Below are 12,802 nucleotides of genomic sequence, written 5' to 3' on the forward strand. Positions count from 1 at the left end.
CAAGCTTTAACTTTTTCATATTTTATTTACAAAACTAAGACAAAGTGCTATTTTACATGTAACACTCTTATACTCAAATATAAAAGTTTTACATGGCTCAGTTATACTTGAGACAACATTTGATGCAAGAATGTGATGTTTGAGACACATATATTAATATTAAGATTTGTCAGGTAGAGCCATAACCACGTTTTCCTCCCATATCTTAAGAATGACTGAGCTAATAGGAAATAGGAACATGCTTAAAACAAGCACCTTATATTCTCATTTAGCAGATGACAATCTTCACGACAAAAGTGCTTTAAATATTCACATTATACATGTCATCCAACTAAATATCCTTCTAAATTTGACACTGTGGATTAAGTGTATTCTTTGAGTCTGCTATAGACTAGGAAAAAAGTGAGCTAATTTTTAACATGCAACAGCTACCCTGAACATTTTTATTGAAGTGATGACAGTGCTTCAGAAAGAATAACATTTCCTAAATATCCCTGATCCTATTAAGGCAAATTGCATACTTGAAGCTCAAGCTACAAGCTTCCCATGAAGCCCTCTTACATATTGTTCCAAGGAAAGAGCACAACTAAAAACGTTAAACCATGTCGGGAATGCTCTTTCATATGAGTTTGCTGAGGTTAAACCATCACAGCAGCCAAGGAGTAATAAAACACTAAGCACTTTCAGCTGACTCACACCATCTCTCTCTCTCACCATCTCCTTGGTTAAAAGAGAGAAGGTTACACCTTAGACCAAACTAATAGCATGAACTGAGAAGGTGGGCTTATAAAGCAGTGATCGGACAGTGTTTTGGTCATGATGAGGTCCTTACAATCCCACACGTCCCCATCCACCTTTGCCCTTCTCACTTTTCCTTTTCTGTTCATATTCAGCCACTTTTTTATGAAAGAAACCTGAAAATAACAGACAATGATCACACTGATTAGATAATATTCAATTCAAGTTGTTCAATTATGTAGATAATAACTCAGAACAGACTTCTATTGTTCTCTTGTTTACTTCTATTGTGTGTTCACAGATGATTGCCAAAATGGTAATTTAACTCTTTTTGAAAACCACAAGAAGACATCTCTAACCTTCCCGATTTGGATGCTTTTCCACTTCCTGCATGAAGATATCAAACATTTGCGTCTCCACAAAGTGTTTAACAAAATGCCGGTTGGCCTTGGGCTCTGTGGCCTTGCAGAAGCTCTTTTTGTTGAAGAGGCCGGGCTGGGCTGCACTGCCTCCGCGCCTCACATGGCTTGCGAAGTGTCCAACCGTCGTCACAAAGAAAGACAGGAAAGCCTCAGAGATAACCCTGTTCAACTCCTCAGCAGCTGAAAGTGGACAACACAGCAGTTTGTGTCCATTAACCATTAACCACTAGTGTGATGCTGTCCACCAAAGGAAATGTGTTTTCATGCAACAGAAGCATTAAATGACAGTACACAATATGAGTTCTCTAAAATGTTTTTGGCCTCAGTCAGCCAGCATACTGTTTTAATCATATGTAGTTTGTACGCAACAACTCTTCGATGCCAAGCCTCTCCAAGAATTATCAGCTCTCATATAAACAGAGTAAAAATGTTCTCTAGATCAGATATAACAAAAACCCTAATGAAGCAAAAACAAAATCTCACTTGAGTTTGGTTGTCTGATACTGAGCGCTTGCAGTAATTCCTCCTGTAGTTTGGGTGGGATGATAGTGTCCTCGTCCCCGAGCTGTTTAGAGAAAGAAAAAGTAGGAAAGTCTGGGGTTAAGTTTGTGGGTCTGGAGGGAATGCTTTGGCTGTGTTGCACATACTACTGCCAAAAATACTAAAACGGTCTGAACTACAATAGCTACTCATGCCCAAGGCTCCCTCAGAATTAGAATCATGTGAAAATGAGAGAAAATGAGTGGAAACCTTTGACTCATTGTGTATGTGTGTGTGTTTGTCTATGTGCTTTAAAGAGAAAATGAAAGCTCATTCCTGGTCATAAAAGCCTTCAAATGTACCTGACATTTGACACTCACCCGTGTGATGAACCTCTCCTGTGCACCGTCTGATAGATTAACGATCAGTAGCTGTAAATTGAGCACAAAACAGAAACAGAATGAAAAATCACCAACCCAGTTCCCCTGGCCCGTGGCCACATCTCTAATCCAGTTTGCTTAATCAACGTCACTAGACATCTGGAAGTCCTCACAAGACACAAAGCCGAGTCTCTACTGACCATCAAGATTCCCTAAACAAAAAACACGAGCCTTTTTCTAAAAAAAAAAAGTCCACATTCCTCAATGTTTCCTTGAACTCATCTCCAAGGGAATTCAACATTAAACAGAACATAGACAAACTTAAGGGGATGGATAACAAGCTGGAGGCCCTTTACTGAGAACAGCACATAGGACTACATAAAAATGCTTATGACGCATAACACACTGCAGACTGCCTTGGAGCCACTCCCCCCACCCACCACACACACCATTTAATCCCCCCCCACACACACACACCATTTCATCATCCCCCTTCCCACACACCCCATTACCCCTCACATACACACACACACACACATCATATCTCCCCATACACACACACAATATACCTTTTTAATTACTACTTTTAATTTATTCTTTAAAGTTGAGCTGGCTCCTGAGCAAAAGAATTTCATTCCTTATGAGTACATGACAATAAACTACTTGAACCTAAAATAACAACGCATTACTATAGCGGATTCATGTTAACATCTGACTGCAATGTCCTTTGAGCAGGCTACTCACATCATCACTCTGGTCAATGACCAAGTCCAGCATGTTGCTTGTAACGCCCAGCAAATACGGAGTGGGCGCCATGACAACATCTATGAGAACTTGAGGCACAATGGAGATGAAGGTGTGTTGCCATGTGAACGGGTAGAGTAAGGCAGCTACAGCATGGATAACCTGGGACAGGGTGCTGTAGTGCACATAAAGTTATTAATGTTGAGAATGGTATTGCCTTGAAAGGTTACAAAACATTACAACCCTAAATGAAGTACTGTAACTTGAATATAACCATCCACAGAAAAAAAGACATTCTAAACAGTAAGAAAGTTGTACTTTACATCAGTGTGCCAATGTTAATCAAAACATGACAAGAGACAAAAAGTCTTATCTACTGTGTTTCATGCCTTGTCATCAGAGCCAACCATATGATATAGGTAGTCATCTCTACCTGAGTTCATCAGCAATGAAGATGATTCGGCGCTCCAGCACGGTGGCAGCAAACACCTGAAGCACCTCCTCATCCCTAAGGCAGCAGAAGAGCGTCCGGAAGTCCACGTGCTCTAGCCATGAGTCTGTGGGTCGTGTGAGACTGATAATCTGGTGACAAGAAGGAAACGTGTCTAAATGACATTCATATAATATCAGAGAGTTGATAAAAGCAGCCCTGGAGGGGGGGAACTGTGGGGTAATCAGCAGCATCGCAATCACTAGTCAGCACCTCAGTTCCGGACTCAGGGATGAAGCTCTTGATCTTAACTGTGTTGCCAGGGGCAGGAAAAGGGGCTTCCCTCAGGCTCTGCATGAAGGGATAGATCATAGCCATGGACTTCTGTCTTCGTTTCTCCACCTCATCGAATATCTGCCGGGAAAGCACACATTTGTGTCTTCAGCACTTCACACACAGCAGTATAAAAGGCTCACAACAAAAGTGTGAAAAAACTGTGTATGACCTGGGCTAGCGTGCAGTAGCCTGAAAGTTGTCGGGTTCAATTCCCGGCTTCCTCCGTTGTGCCCTTGAGCAAGGCACTTAACCCCAAGTTGCTCCGGGGACAATGTGATCCCTTGTAATATACATGTAGCTGACATATGTAAGTCACTTTGGTCAAGAAGTGTCTGCTAAATGTAATGTAAAAGAACAGAGCATGACAGAAGAGTGAGGTGAACTCTTCACAACAGAAGACTTCATGTGATCTGTTGTCAAAGGGAGGACTGAAGGTGAACAGTGTGTGGTGTGCTTTAACTTTCTCCTTTGATCAACCAGTAGCACTGATTTTGGTCATGATGACTAAACGGAGAGCAAAATGTAGTCTGTGTAACTATGTTGTGTTTGACCGACCATGCGGCTCGGCCCTGCATCTACCCAGACTTGAACTGGCAATTTGCTGCAACTTGGATTAGGAGGCGGGCGTTCTAGCAAAGGAGCTAAAACCAATGGATGCTAGCATCAATTACTAGCACCTCTCTTAAGGTGTTTGGGAGTGAGGTTTACATAATGTACATAATGTGTAGCTGTCACAACAGCTGGCTACTGTTACATCTGCTGTTACAATGTTGATCCTGTCATCTGTGAAAGTTGTAGACCAACTGTGAGAATGAACCACAGCACTGAAACAGCTCGGGTCAGAGTTGTGAATGATCTTAAAATTGCCACAGACAACCACAAAGTGTCCATCTTGGTACTTCTCAATCTCAGTGCAGCCTTTGACACTATCGACCATAAAATTCTTCTTCAACGCCTAGAACACTTGGAAGGACTAAGAGGCACAGTTCTCAATTGGCTTTCCTCCTATCTTATTGGAAGATCACATTCTGTTTCTATTGGCAATTTTACATCTGATGTAGTTGGCATTTTATATGGGGTACCTCAGGGGTCAATTCTTGGTCCTCTGCTTTTCAAACTGTACATGCCCCCAGCCCCCCACTTGGGCCTATCATTCAGCAGTACAATATTTCTTATCATTCATATCCCAATGTCACACAATTATATCTGTTTCTCTGTATCTTTATCACATCACATCACTCCAGTATTAAAATCACTCCATTGGCTCCCAGTAAAGCAAAGAATTGTTTTTAAAATACTTTTGATTATTTTTAAGTCATTGATGGGTGTAGCTCCCTCCTACATTTCTGACATGCTCATTGCATATACACCAGTCAGATCCCTAAGATCCTCAGGTAAAGGGCTCCTTGCAATACCAAGAATTAACTCAAATTCAGCATGGTACCTTTAGTCACTATGCCCCCACTCTCTGGAATTCCCTGCCTCCTGAACTAAGGACTGCTCCGACAATGTATTGTTTTAAAATCAGATTAAAAACATATTTATTCTCACAAGCTTTGAATTAGGCTTTCAAGGTTATTTAAGTAATGTAATTGTTTTTTTTTTTTTACTTTTTAAATGTTTTATTATTGATCATTTAATTTTTTTTTTTTATTGTTTTACATTTTTTATTCACTTTTATTCACTTGTTATTATATGTATTTTAATCTCCATCTTTTTATGTCAATCTAACTTTATTGTTTGGTCATGTCTTGTTTGTTTTCTTTTGGAGCACATTGGGTCTATGCTTGTCACATGAAATGTGCTATATAATAAAGTTGATTTGATTTGATTTTGCTACCCTGAAACCAAAACACCAATTGTATGGTTTATTCCTTGTATGTGAATGCTTGAATGTCTTTTTTGATTGTATACTTACAGGTATCCAATGCAGTTTCAGGATCATTTCAGAAGAGCCATGTCAACTCAACAAGGTAACATTACACAATTTAATACAAAGAGTAGGCTATTGAACAATTGCCGTTTAAAGTATTTTGTGATTCTCCAGGTCAGGGGAAAGCAAGTTGCAAGGCTGGGATTCCATAGATGGCTAGACTACAGCTGCAGAAGGCACACGATTCTCCCTATTAAAAGACAGTTTACCATCAAAATTACTTTGGAGGTGTTATATTAAGGTGAAAAACTTGCATAGGATGCCTTTAAGAGCCAGTTTCCTCAAAGCACTCTGAATAGGAAAGGGCAGGGTTGTCTTTGTTTCCTGGAGAGGCTAGAGTCCCTCAACATATGTAGGAAACTCTTGCAGATGTCAATGTTCCCTCTGGAACTCTCTTCAATGCTGTGGTTTAAATATAAAAGAGAATCTATTTGGCTGGATAGGCTGGTGGGGAGAGCTATCTCTGTAGTCAACATGGAGCTAGACTCACTAAAGAGTCAGTTGCAGAGAAAAAGAACCCTAAACAAACTGTTGTCCATCATGGATAATCCCCTCCAACCCCTGCATGGGACAGCTCACCTTGGAGAAAAGGCCAAAGCAAGCGACTCGACTGATGATGCAGTAGGCCTCTGGTGGACGTGCACCTTTGCCAGTCGGCTGAAAGAGACACAACAGCAACACAAACAATATCAGCTTTAGTTATGTCATTATTTCACATACAGTATTTGAACGTCGACTGAGTAATATTGCTGTATTTACATTCCCATAGGAGGTATGACTAATACAGAAAGAGACTAATGCTGTTGCTGAAATGTAATGCAGAAAATGTTATACTCGTATACCTTGTATAAAAACATTCTCATTATTTAGTAACCACACCTATATGAGTACATAGTATGTTAAGGTCTACTTGTAGGTCTAATGTACTTGTGTACATTAGATCAGTAGGGAAACAAAAAATCTTTCAGAAGTTCCAGCTCTTCCATTGGTCAGCTGACACTAAACAAATGAATATGGGATTCCTTTCATCTTTAGTTTAGTCTGATTACAGTTTTTCACAATTGCTAAAACACATTGCTTTTGGAACCTTCCACCCTTTTCTCAAAACTGTAAACACAAAACACCATCCTCAAACTTAATTCACAAAACCTCTGACACTTCTAAAATAATCGCCTCAAAACAGTTTTACCTGTGCTCAAAACAAAACCATGTTCAGATCATTCACACAGCATTTAAAATGAAAACATTACTGAGCAGTCATTACACACAACATCAAAAAATGGAAAACAAAGTGTTAAGGGCATATATCTCCCGGAAAAGGCGCTAGAAAAGACAGTTTTCAGTACTGTAAATGAGAAGAAAAGACCTACTCTATGCCTGTTTCTGTCCATTGTTGATATGACCCTGCACTGTTTAGCAACATGTTTGCACTTTGAACTAGCTTATATTGGTTGTGTCACATCATTTGAAGTATAGTATAAGTATAAGTATAAGTATATATACTCTTTTGATCCCGTGAGGGAAATTTGGTCTCTGCATTTAACCCAATCCGTGAATTAGTGAAACACACTCAGCACACAGTGAAGACACAGTGAGGTGAAGCACACACTAATCCCGGCGCAGTGAGCTGCCTGCATCAACAGCGGCGCTTGGGGAGCAGTGAGGAGTTAGGTGCCTTGCTCAAGGGCACTTCAGCCGTGGCCCACTGGTCGGGGCTCGAACCAGCAACCCTCCAGTTACAAGTCCAGAGTGCTAACCGGTGGGCCACGACTGCCCTAAACAAGTGTGATCAATTTTGAGTTGACACAATCTTATGGTTCATTATGCATCATAAGTGCATCATAGTGCAAAAAGTGTTTATTGCATGAGAATATGTTTAGAGTTTTGCAAAACTGTAAATGGTTTTGTCAAAACAGTGATTGATTCAATAAACAGGCAACTGAGCATATGGCTCAGAGAATGGGGTTTAGTGTTTTAACAATTGTGAAAAACTGTAAGATTACATTTCTGACATGCTCACTGACAAGATGAAGATACGTCTTCATAGTTCCATTACCAGTAATCTTCTGCAATAGCCGTTCCGCCTGCTACCATCGATTTCAGTCAAAACGAAAGAGAAGGTTTCACTGAAATTATACAAAAGATGCAAGAGAAGGAAGTCAGAGGTAGTAACGCTCGCATCATATATCTGAGGGGAAAAAACAGTATTACACTGAAAAATGCTGAGGCTGAAATGTTTCTTTTAGAAAAGATAACCTTTTTTGTCTTTCATCGTCATGGTAAGAAAACAGACAACAAATTGTGTATGAATGCTGCACAAAGAGAGTGTGGTGTTGGGAAATCATGGATGGAAGTTTTAAATATTTATGTCCATGTAACAGTAACAACAGTTTCTTTTCCACAACACCCTCACCACAGGGCAAATGGTTATGTGTTAACCCTGTTTCTAGGCTGGTGTTGCAGAGGAGATATGGGTAATTTTGTTCCATTTTACATCCTCCTATGAAAAGCTTGCACTACAAACAACCACATCCTGCACTCTACGAAGCTGTGAGCGACATATCAACGAGACTGAGTCGTTTTTTCCGTGTGTGTGGAGGGGGGTGGGCTGGGGGGGTGCATGAGTTAAAGAACTGTGATTGTGAAATCATACCATGCAACATATCTAATCAGTTCCAAGAAGCATCAGGAAGAGATAAATCAAGACGAGCAGGAAAAAGCAACATATGAAAATAATTCAAAGACTATGATGTGTGTGTGTGTGTGTGTGTACCTGGTGTATTCAGTCAGTGGGGCCCAGTTCACACCCTCAGGAAAGCAAAAGAGAGTGATGGCTTTTAAAGACTTCTCCTCGTCCTCTCTCTGTGACTGACCCATTGTATCACGCTGACAAATACAGAACACAACTTGTAAAATGTACATTACACATACTATATGATTATTACTATTACTAACAGATTAGAAACGAGTGCATGCAGGATGCGGATTCTGTTACATGAATACCATAGGTGAGTTTTACTATATTCAATTAATCTTGTATTCATAATAGCAACATTAGTGGGATAATAAACACATCTACTCCAGCATTGTAAACTACTTTCAGAGTGTTACTAGTCCTGTAGAGTAAAAACATCAGCAAAGTACTCATGGCATTTTTTAGCCTGGGTGTTCCTATGCTGCCTTGCGCGCGATTTGATTCACGCTGCTAAGGCAGCCTGGAGACCATGGAGCAAATTTTCGCCTGAGATAGGGAACCAATCACAGAACAGGGGGGAAAGCAAGACGATGATGAGCTATGCACAGACGCATTTGATAGACATCCGTGGCACCCAATAAACGGATCTGGGCATTTTTTTCAAATACGAGAAAATGAACGTTTGGTTCCCAGGCCACGTCTCATTGAGAAGTGGTGGCGCTAGCCAGGCTAGGCATTTTTACTAATTTTTAAGTCATCGAAGTAATAAATAGACCTGTCTAACCATCAACAACCAACTTCTTATTTTTGAAGGGATGTCAAGATTCATGGTCAAGGTTCATGGCCTCTCAGACGTCTTAGCACTAAGCATGCCAATACATGCTTTGAGATACATAGGTATGTTTTATCTATTCCAGGGAACTGACTGAAAACGAAAGGGGACAGAGCATTTGCAGTCAGGGCCCGTGGCTCTGGAAGGATCTGCCCCAGGAAACCACACAAGCTGACTTCTATGACCTTCTTTATATCCCCTCTACAAACACATTTTTTATCAGAGAACCTTTCCTGATTTTGCTTGATCTTGAATTTACTTTGGACTGTCTTATTTCCTTTAAAATGGTGTTTTTAATGTTCCTATGTTCTTCTAAAACCTGATGATTTAATGTATTTGCTAAAGTGCTCTTTAAATACTGGTCAAGTGGTCAAGTTTATGTGGTGAATTTTCATTTTCACATGACTGTATTGTGTATCTTTAACTTAAGTCTAACCTTAGGAAACTGGTAAGTGATCTGTGGTTCGTAGCCATCCTGGCCCCTTTTCTTCTTGAGGCTGACCACCACCAGGTACTCAAAGAAGAATTGCCCACTGGCATTGCTCTGGTCCTGGGTTCGGGCAGAGTCTGGTGCCTGGGGACCTGAATTTGTACCAGAGGGAGTCCTCTCTCCTCCTAATGATACAATTTAAAAAATGACTTTTTCTATTGACTCCATGTATTTATTCAACAAATTAATCAGTAATGTCTCTTTTAATTTCACCATCTGCTTTTCATAGTTCTCATAGCTTACACAAGTCCCTGACTAGCTTACAGTTCATTTAATCATACTCTTGACATCATTTGCAGAGCAGGTGAGTGGATGGGTCATGTAAACTAAGTAGCAGGGAAACATAAAATGTTAGCTAAGTCTATACTATGTTCCTTCACTTCAGTATATCATCAGTGTCCTATCTGAGAGGAAGGCTTGTTAAATAGTACATCTGAATTAAATCGTTGCTCATATTTCACATAAATTGCAGAGACAACAAATGTTACTGTGTGTGACAATACTGTGTCTGACATCATTGCAATCCAATGCACTTTAGATCTTACAAAGGACAGAGTACTGTCTGTGACATTAGTTTGTTCCCAAAAATACAAGGGAAGGGCCATTTAACAATGACATCTTTGATGTGATTTGATGGTGGCACTACAACCAGGGTGAACCAGTGAATGAGGAAGCTCAATTTACATATTTGTAGACCAACAAACACAGAATTTAATTCTATTTGTATAAGGTTTGCAGAATTAACCTGAATGCAACAGTTTTTAACAAATTAGTGCAGTGTGGTTATGATTCCAACCAGATTTAAGCACAATTTAGTACAACCAGGAAAATCATTGTGTGGTGGTCAATGTTGATATTGTGGTGGGCCGCCACAAATAAGTCAATGTATGGGAAACACTGCCATCAATATATAGCTATTCTGATAGGGCTGTCCCCTGTCCACCCATGGGAAACCTAATATCCCATCTAGTTCCAACCCTATGTAACACATCTGGCACACCTGATAATCCAAGCCAACTGAATGACAGCTGAGAATATATAAAAAACACCTAACAGCCCGTGAGCATGTTACAGACACGCAGATAAGAACAAGGATACTTCCTGTCCAGTCAATGCAAATTCAGCAACTGCCCTTCATGTCAATATGACAGTGCATGTGACATTACATTGCAATCAATCTAGAAATCAATTATGACTTCCAACGATTATGAAAATAAAATAACAACATAACATTTTGTTTTGAAGCAATGCTCTTGTTTTGTCTTGAGCTATAGATCCAGCGCTCCCTTTGCATTACAGTGGTAACTGTTGTATAACCTAAATGTTTTATTTTTTTGAAAATGGATGGTGTTCCCAAAATCATATATATATATATATATATATATATATATATATATATATATATATATATATATAACTATAACTATAGCCTAATTCTGTTAAATAATCCTGATCTTAATATTGACCAAAATAACCATGATTATGTTTTTTTGGCATAACTGAGCTGCCCTAGGCTTCTATGTAAATAAAATAGTTACTGGATTAGAGTAGATTTGATGTAGAATATAACATACAGAGGGCTGTAAAAATTAATCAATTGCTTAATTGTCAACTATTAAATTAATCACTTACCGTACTTGTGAAGTTTTGCATTAATGGTTGAGAACACACTACTCAGTTTCCTCAAAGTGCCAGTGTCCCGCTCATCGCTCTGTCTGGACATAGTGGCACCCTGTGTGGGAGTTATGGAAAGAGGAGAGAGGATTTATAATCACCATGAAGGAAACAAAGAGAGATAAGAGTTGCTTTCATTTCATTTGACATTATCAAGCGCAGCAGGCAAATCCACAACACTTTCCTTATGGTTTGTAAAATTGGCTTAATGGGACTTTTTGGTATATCAAAAAGACAAAAGTTATTCCTTAATGTGGGTTGGGGAAGTTGATGAGCACTATTTGAACAGGCTATTGAACATAACACAAAAGCATACGGTCACAGTCATATAGGCCTACAATGGCTGTCAGCTGTGCTATGGCCAGCAATAACAAAATCCCAGAAGCAAACATAAATATTTCGGCTATAAGCTAAGCACAGTTGAAGTCACTGAACCTGCACTACCGGATTAGTGACTTTTGTTTTTCCCAAATCAGACCTTTTCCCTTTGTAATTGTGAGAACATTTTGTAGACTAGGTTAGTTGAGCTAACAGTTAACGTTAGGACTACTTGGAGCAAAACATTGGTAAGATTCTACCAAAAACATTTTAAAACACTAAACGCTTTAAAAACACTAAAAGCAATGACATTGGCCTATTCTGTTTCTGTTTAACATGGTCAGTAGCCTATCCTACTAGCCTACTTCTTCAGTTTTCACATTTATGAGAAACGTTAGACTAAAAACGACAACTTGTATTTTATTTTCAAATGGTTCAGAGGTTCAGTAGCCTATAGGCAACAATTTCGAAGTATTAACAATCTAACAAGCCTGTTAGAAAATAGTAATGTTTGCCAACTTACAGGTTTGATGCGTAGGCTATTTACAGTCAGCTGTCAGCCTATAGCCTAGGACTAAAAAATGTTAACAGTTTGTCTTGACCTTGCCTCAGGCATTGCCGTGAAGACGCATTTCTAACGCGCTGAAGTAGTAGGTAGGTGACAGTCGCGCTCTTCTTTTATACGCGGTCTTCATTTCTCATGCCCATCAACATTGCAGCCTACTCGCGTGCTGCACGATTCAGAAAGTTTCTGAGTGCGTCCCTGTTGATCCCTCTTCCGTTTTTCGCACGTTGATAGCCTATATTTAACCATTTACGCTTTGTTCGTGTGTTTTTTCCCCCTGCTTGACACACTATGTAGCATATTTGCGCACACTCGCCTAGGCAACAACTCAGGTGGTTTCGGGGAGGTGTCTTACAGCATGACACTCCACCCACCCGCAGCATTAATAACGCAGGCTAACCCTTTACAAACTCTGTCTACACAGCAATTTGGCCGAGGCAGGCTATGTTAAGTATAGGCGAATCTACTGATTTTACGCAGACGTAATTTTAAAACGTTTCAAATAAAGTTGAAAAGGCCAAATGTAAGGATAGTTCAAGTTCAAGTAGTTTTATTGTCATGTACTTATAAAATTAATTATAAGTAATGAAATTCTTAAGCTCAAGAGTCAGCTCAACTTAAAAGAATAAATTAAATGCAGTAATTAAGAAGGTGTATTTTGTGTGTGTAGCCTATGTGTGTGTGTGTGTGTAGTGTGTGGGGAGGGAGAAGCCCCTGGCTGCAGCTTGCAGATCGGGGCTGGGCTCAATGTGGGGCGGAGCGCAA

At 39.7% G+C, this 12,802-nt stretch overlaps 1 protein-coding gene across 1 annotated transcript; it reads right to left on the reverse strand.

Annotated features, from left to right (window-relative positions):
* Nucleotides 1–5: 5 nt before the first annotated feature.
* Nucleotides 6–12,348, reverse strand: dennd2db (DENN/MADD domain containing 2Db). The gene is made up of 13 exons (XM_048256028.1): nt 11,996–12,348; nt 11,113–11,212; nt 9,427–9,605; nt 8,237–8,349; nt 7,520–7,589; nt 6,043–6,120; nt 3,468–3,608; nt 3,198–3,346; nt 2,765–2,939; nt 2,021–2,071; nt 1,644–1,725; nt 1,098–1,340; nt 6–914 (listed from the first exon to the last, which is right to left on the reverse strand). The coding sequence occupies exons 2-13, from the start codon at nt 11,201–11,203 to the stop codon at nt 829–831; spliced, it is 1,458 nt and encodes a 485-aa protein (XP_048111985.1). The 5' UTR covers nt 11,204–11,212; nt 11,996–12,348; the 3' UTR covers nt 6–828.
* Between the last annotated feature and the right edge of the window lie 454 nt (nt 12,349–12,802).

This window comes from Alosa alosa, chromosome 10, assembly GCF_017589495.1.
Source record: "Alosa alosa isolate M-15738 ecotype Scorff River chromosome 10, AALO_Geno_1.1, whole genome shotgun sequence".
Lineage (NCBI taxonomy): Eukaryota > Metazoa > Chordata > Actinopteri > Clupeiformes > Clupeidae > Alosa > Alosa alosa.

Coding starts and splice junctions, on each gene's coding strand:
- dennd2db (XM_048256028.1), bottom strand. CDS start 11,203: ATGTCCAGACAGAGCGATGAGCGGGACACTGGCACTTTGAGGAAACTG. Junction 8,350..9,426: donor TCACTTACCAGTTTCCTAAG/GTTAGACTTAAG, acceptor TGTATTTGTCAG/CGTGATACAATGGGTCAGTC. Junction 915..1,097: donor AAAGCATCCAAATCGGGAAG/GTTAGAGATGTC, acceptor TGTTATTTTCAG/GTTTCTTTCATAAAAAAGTG.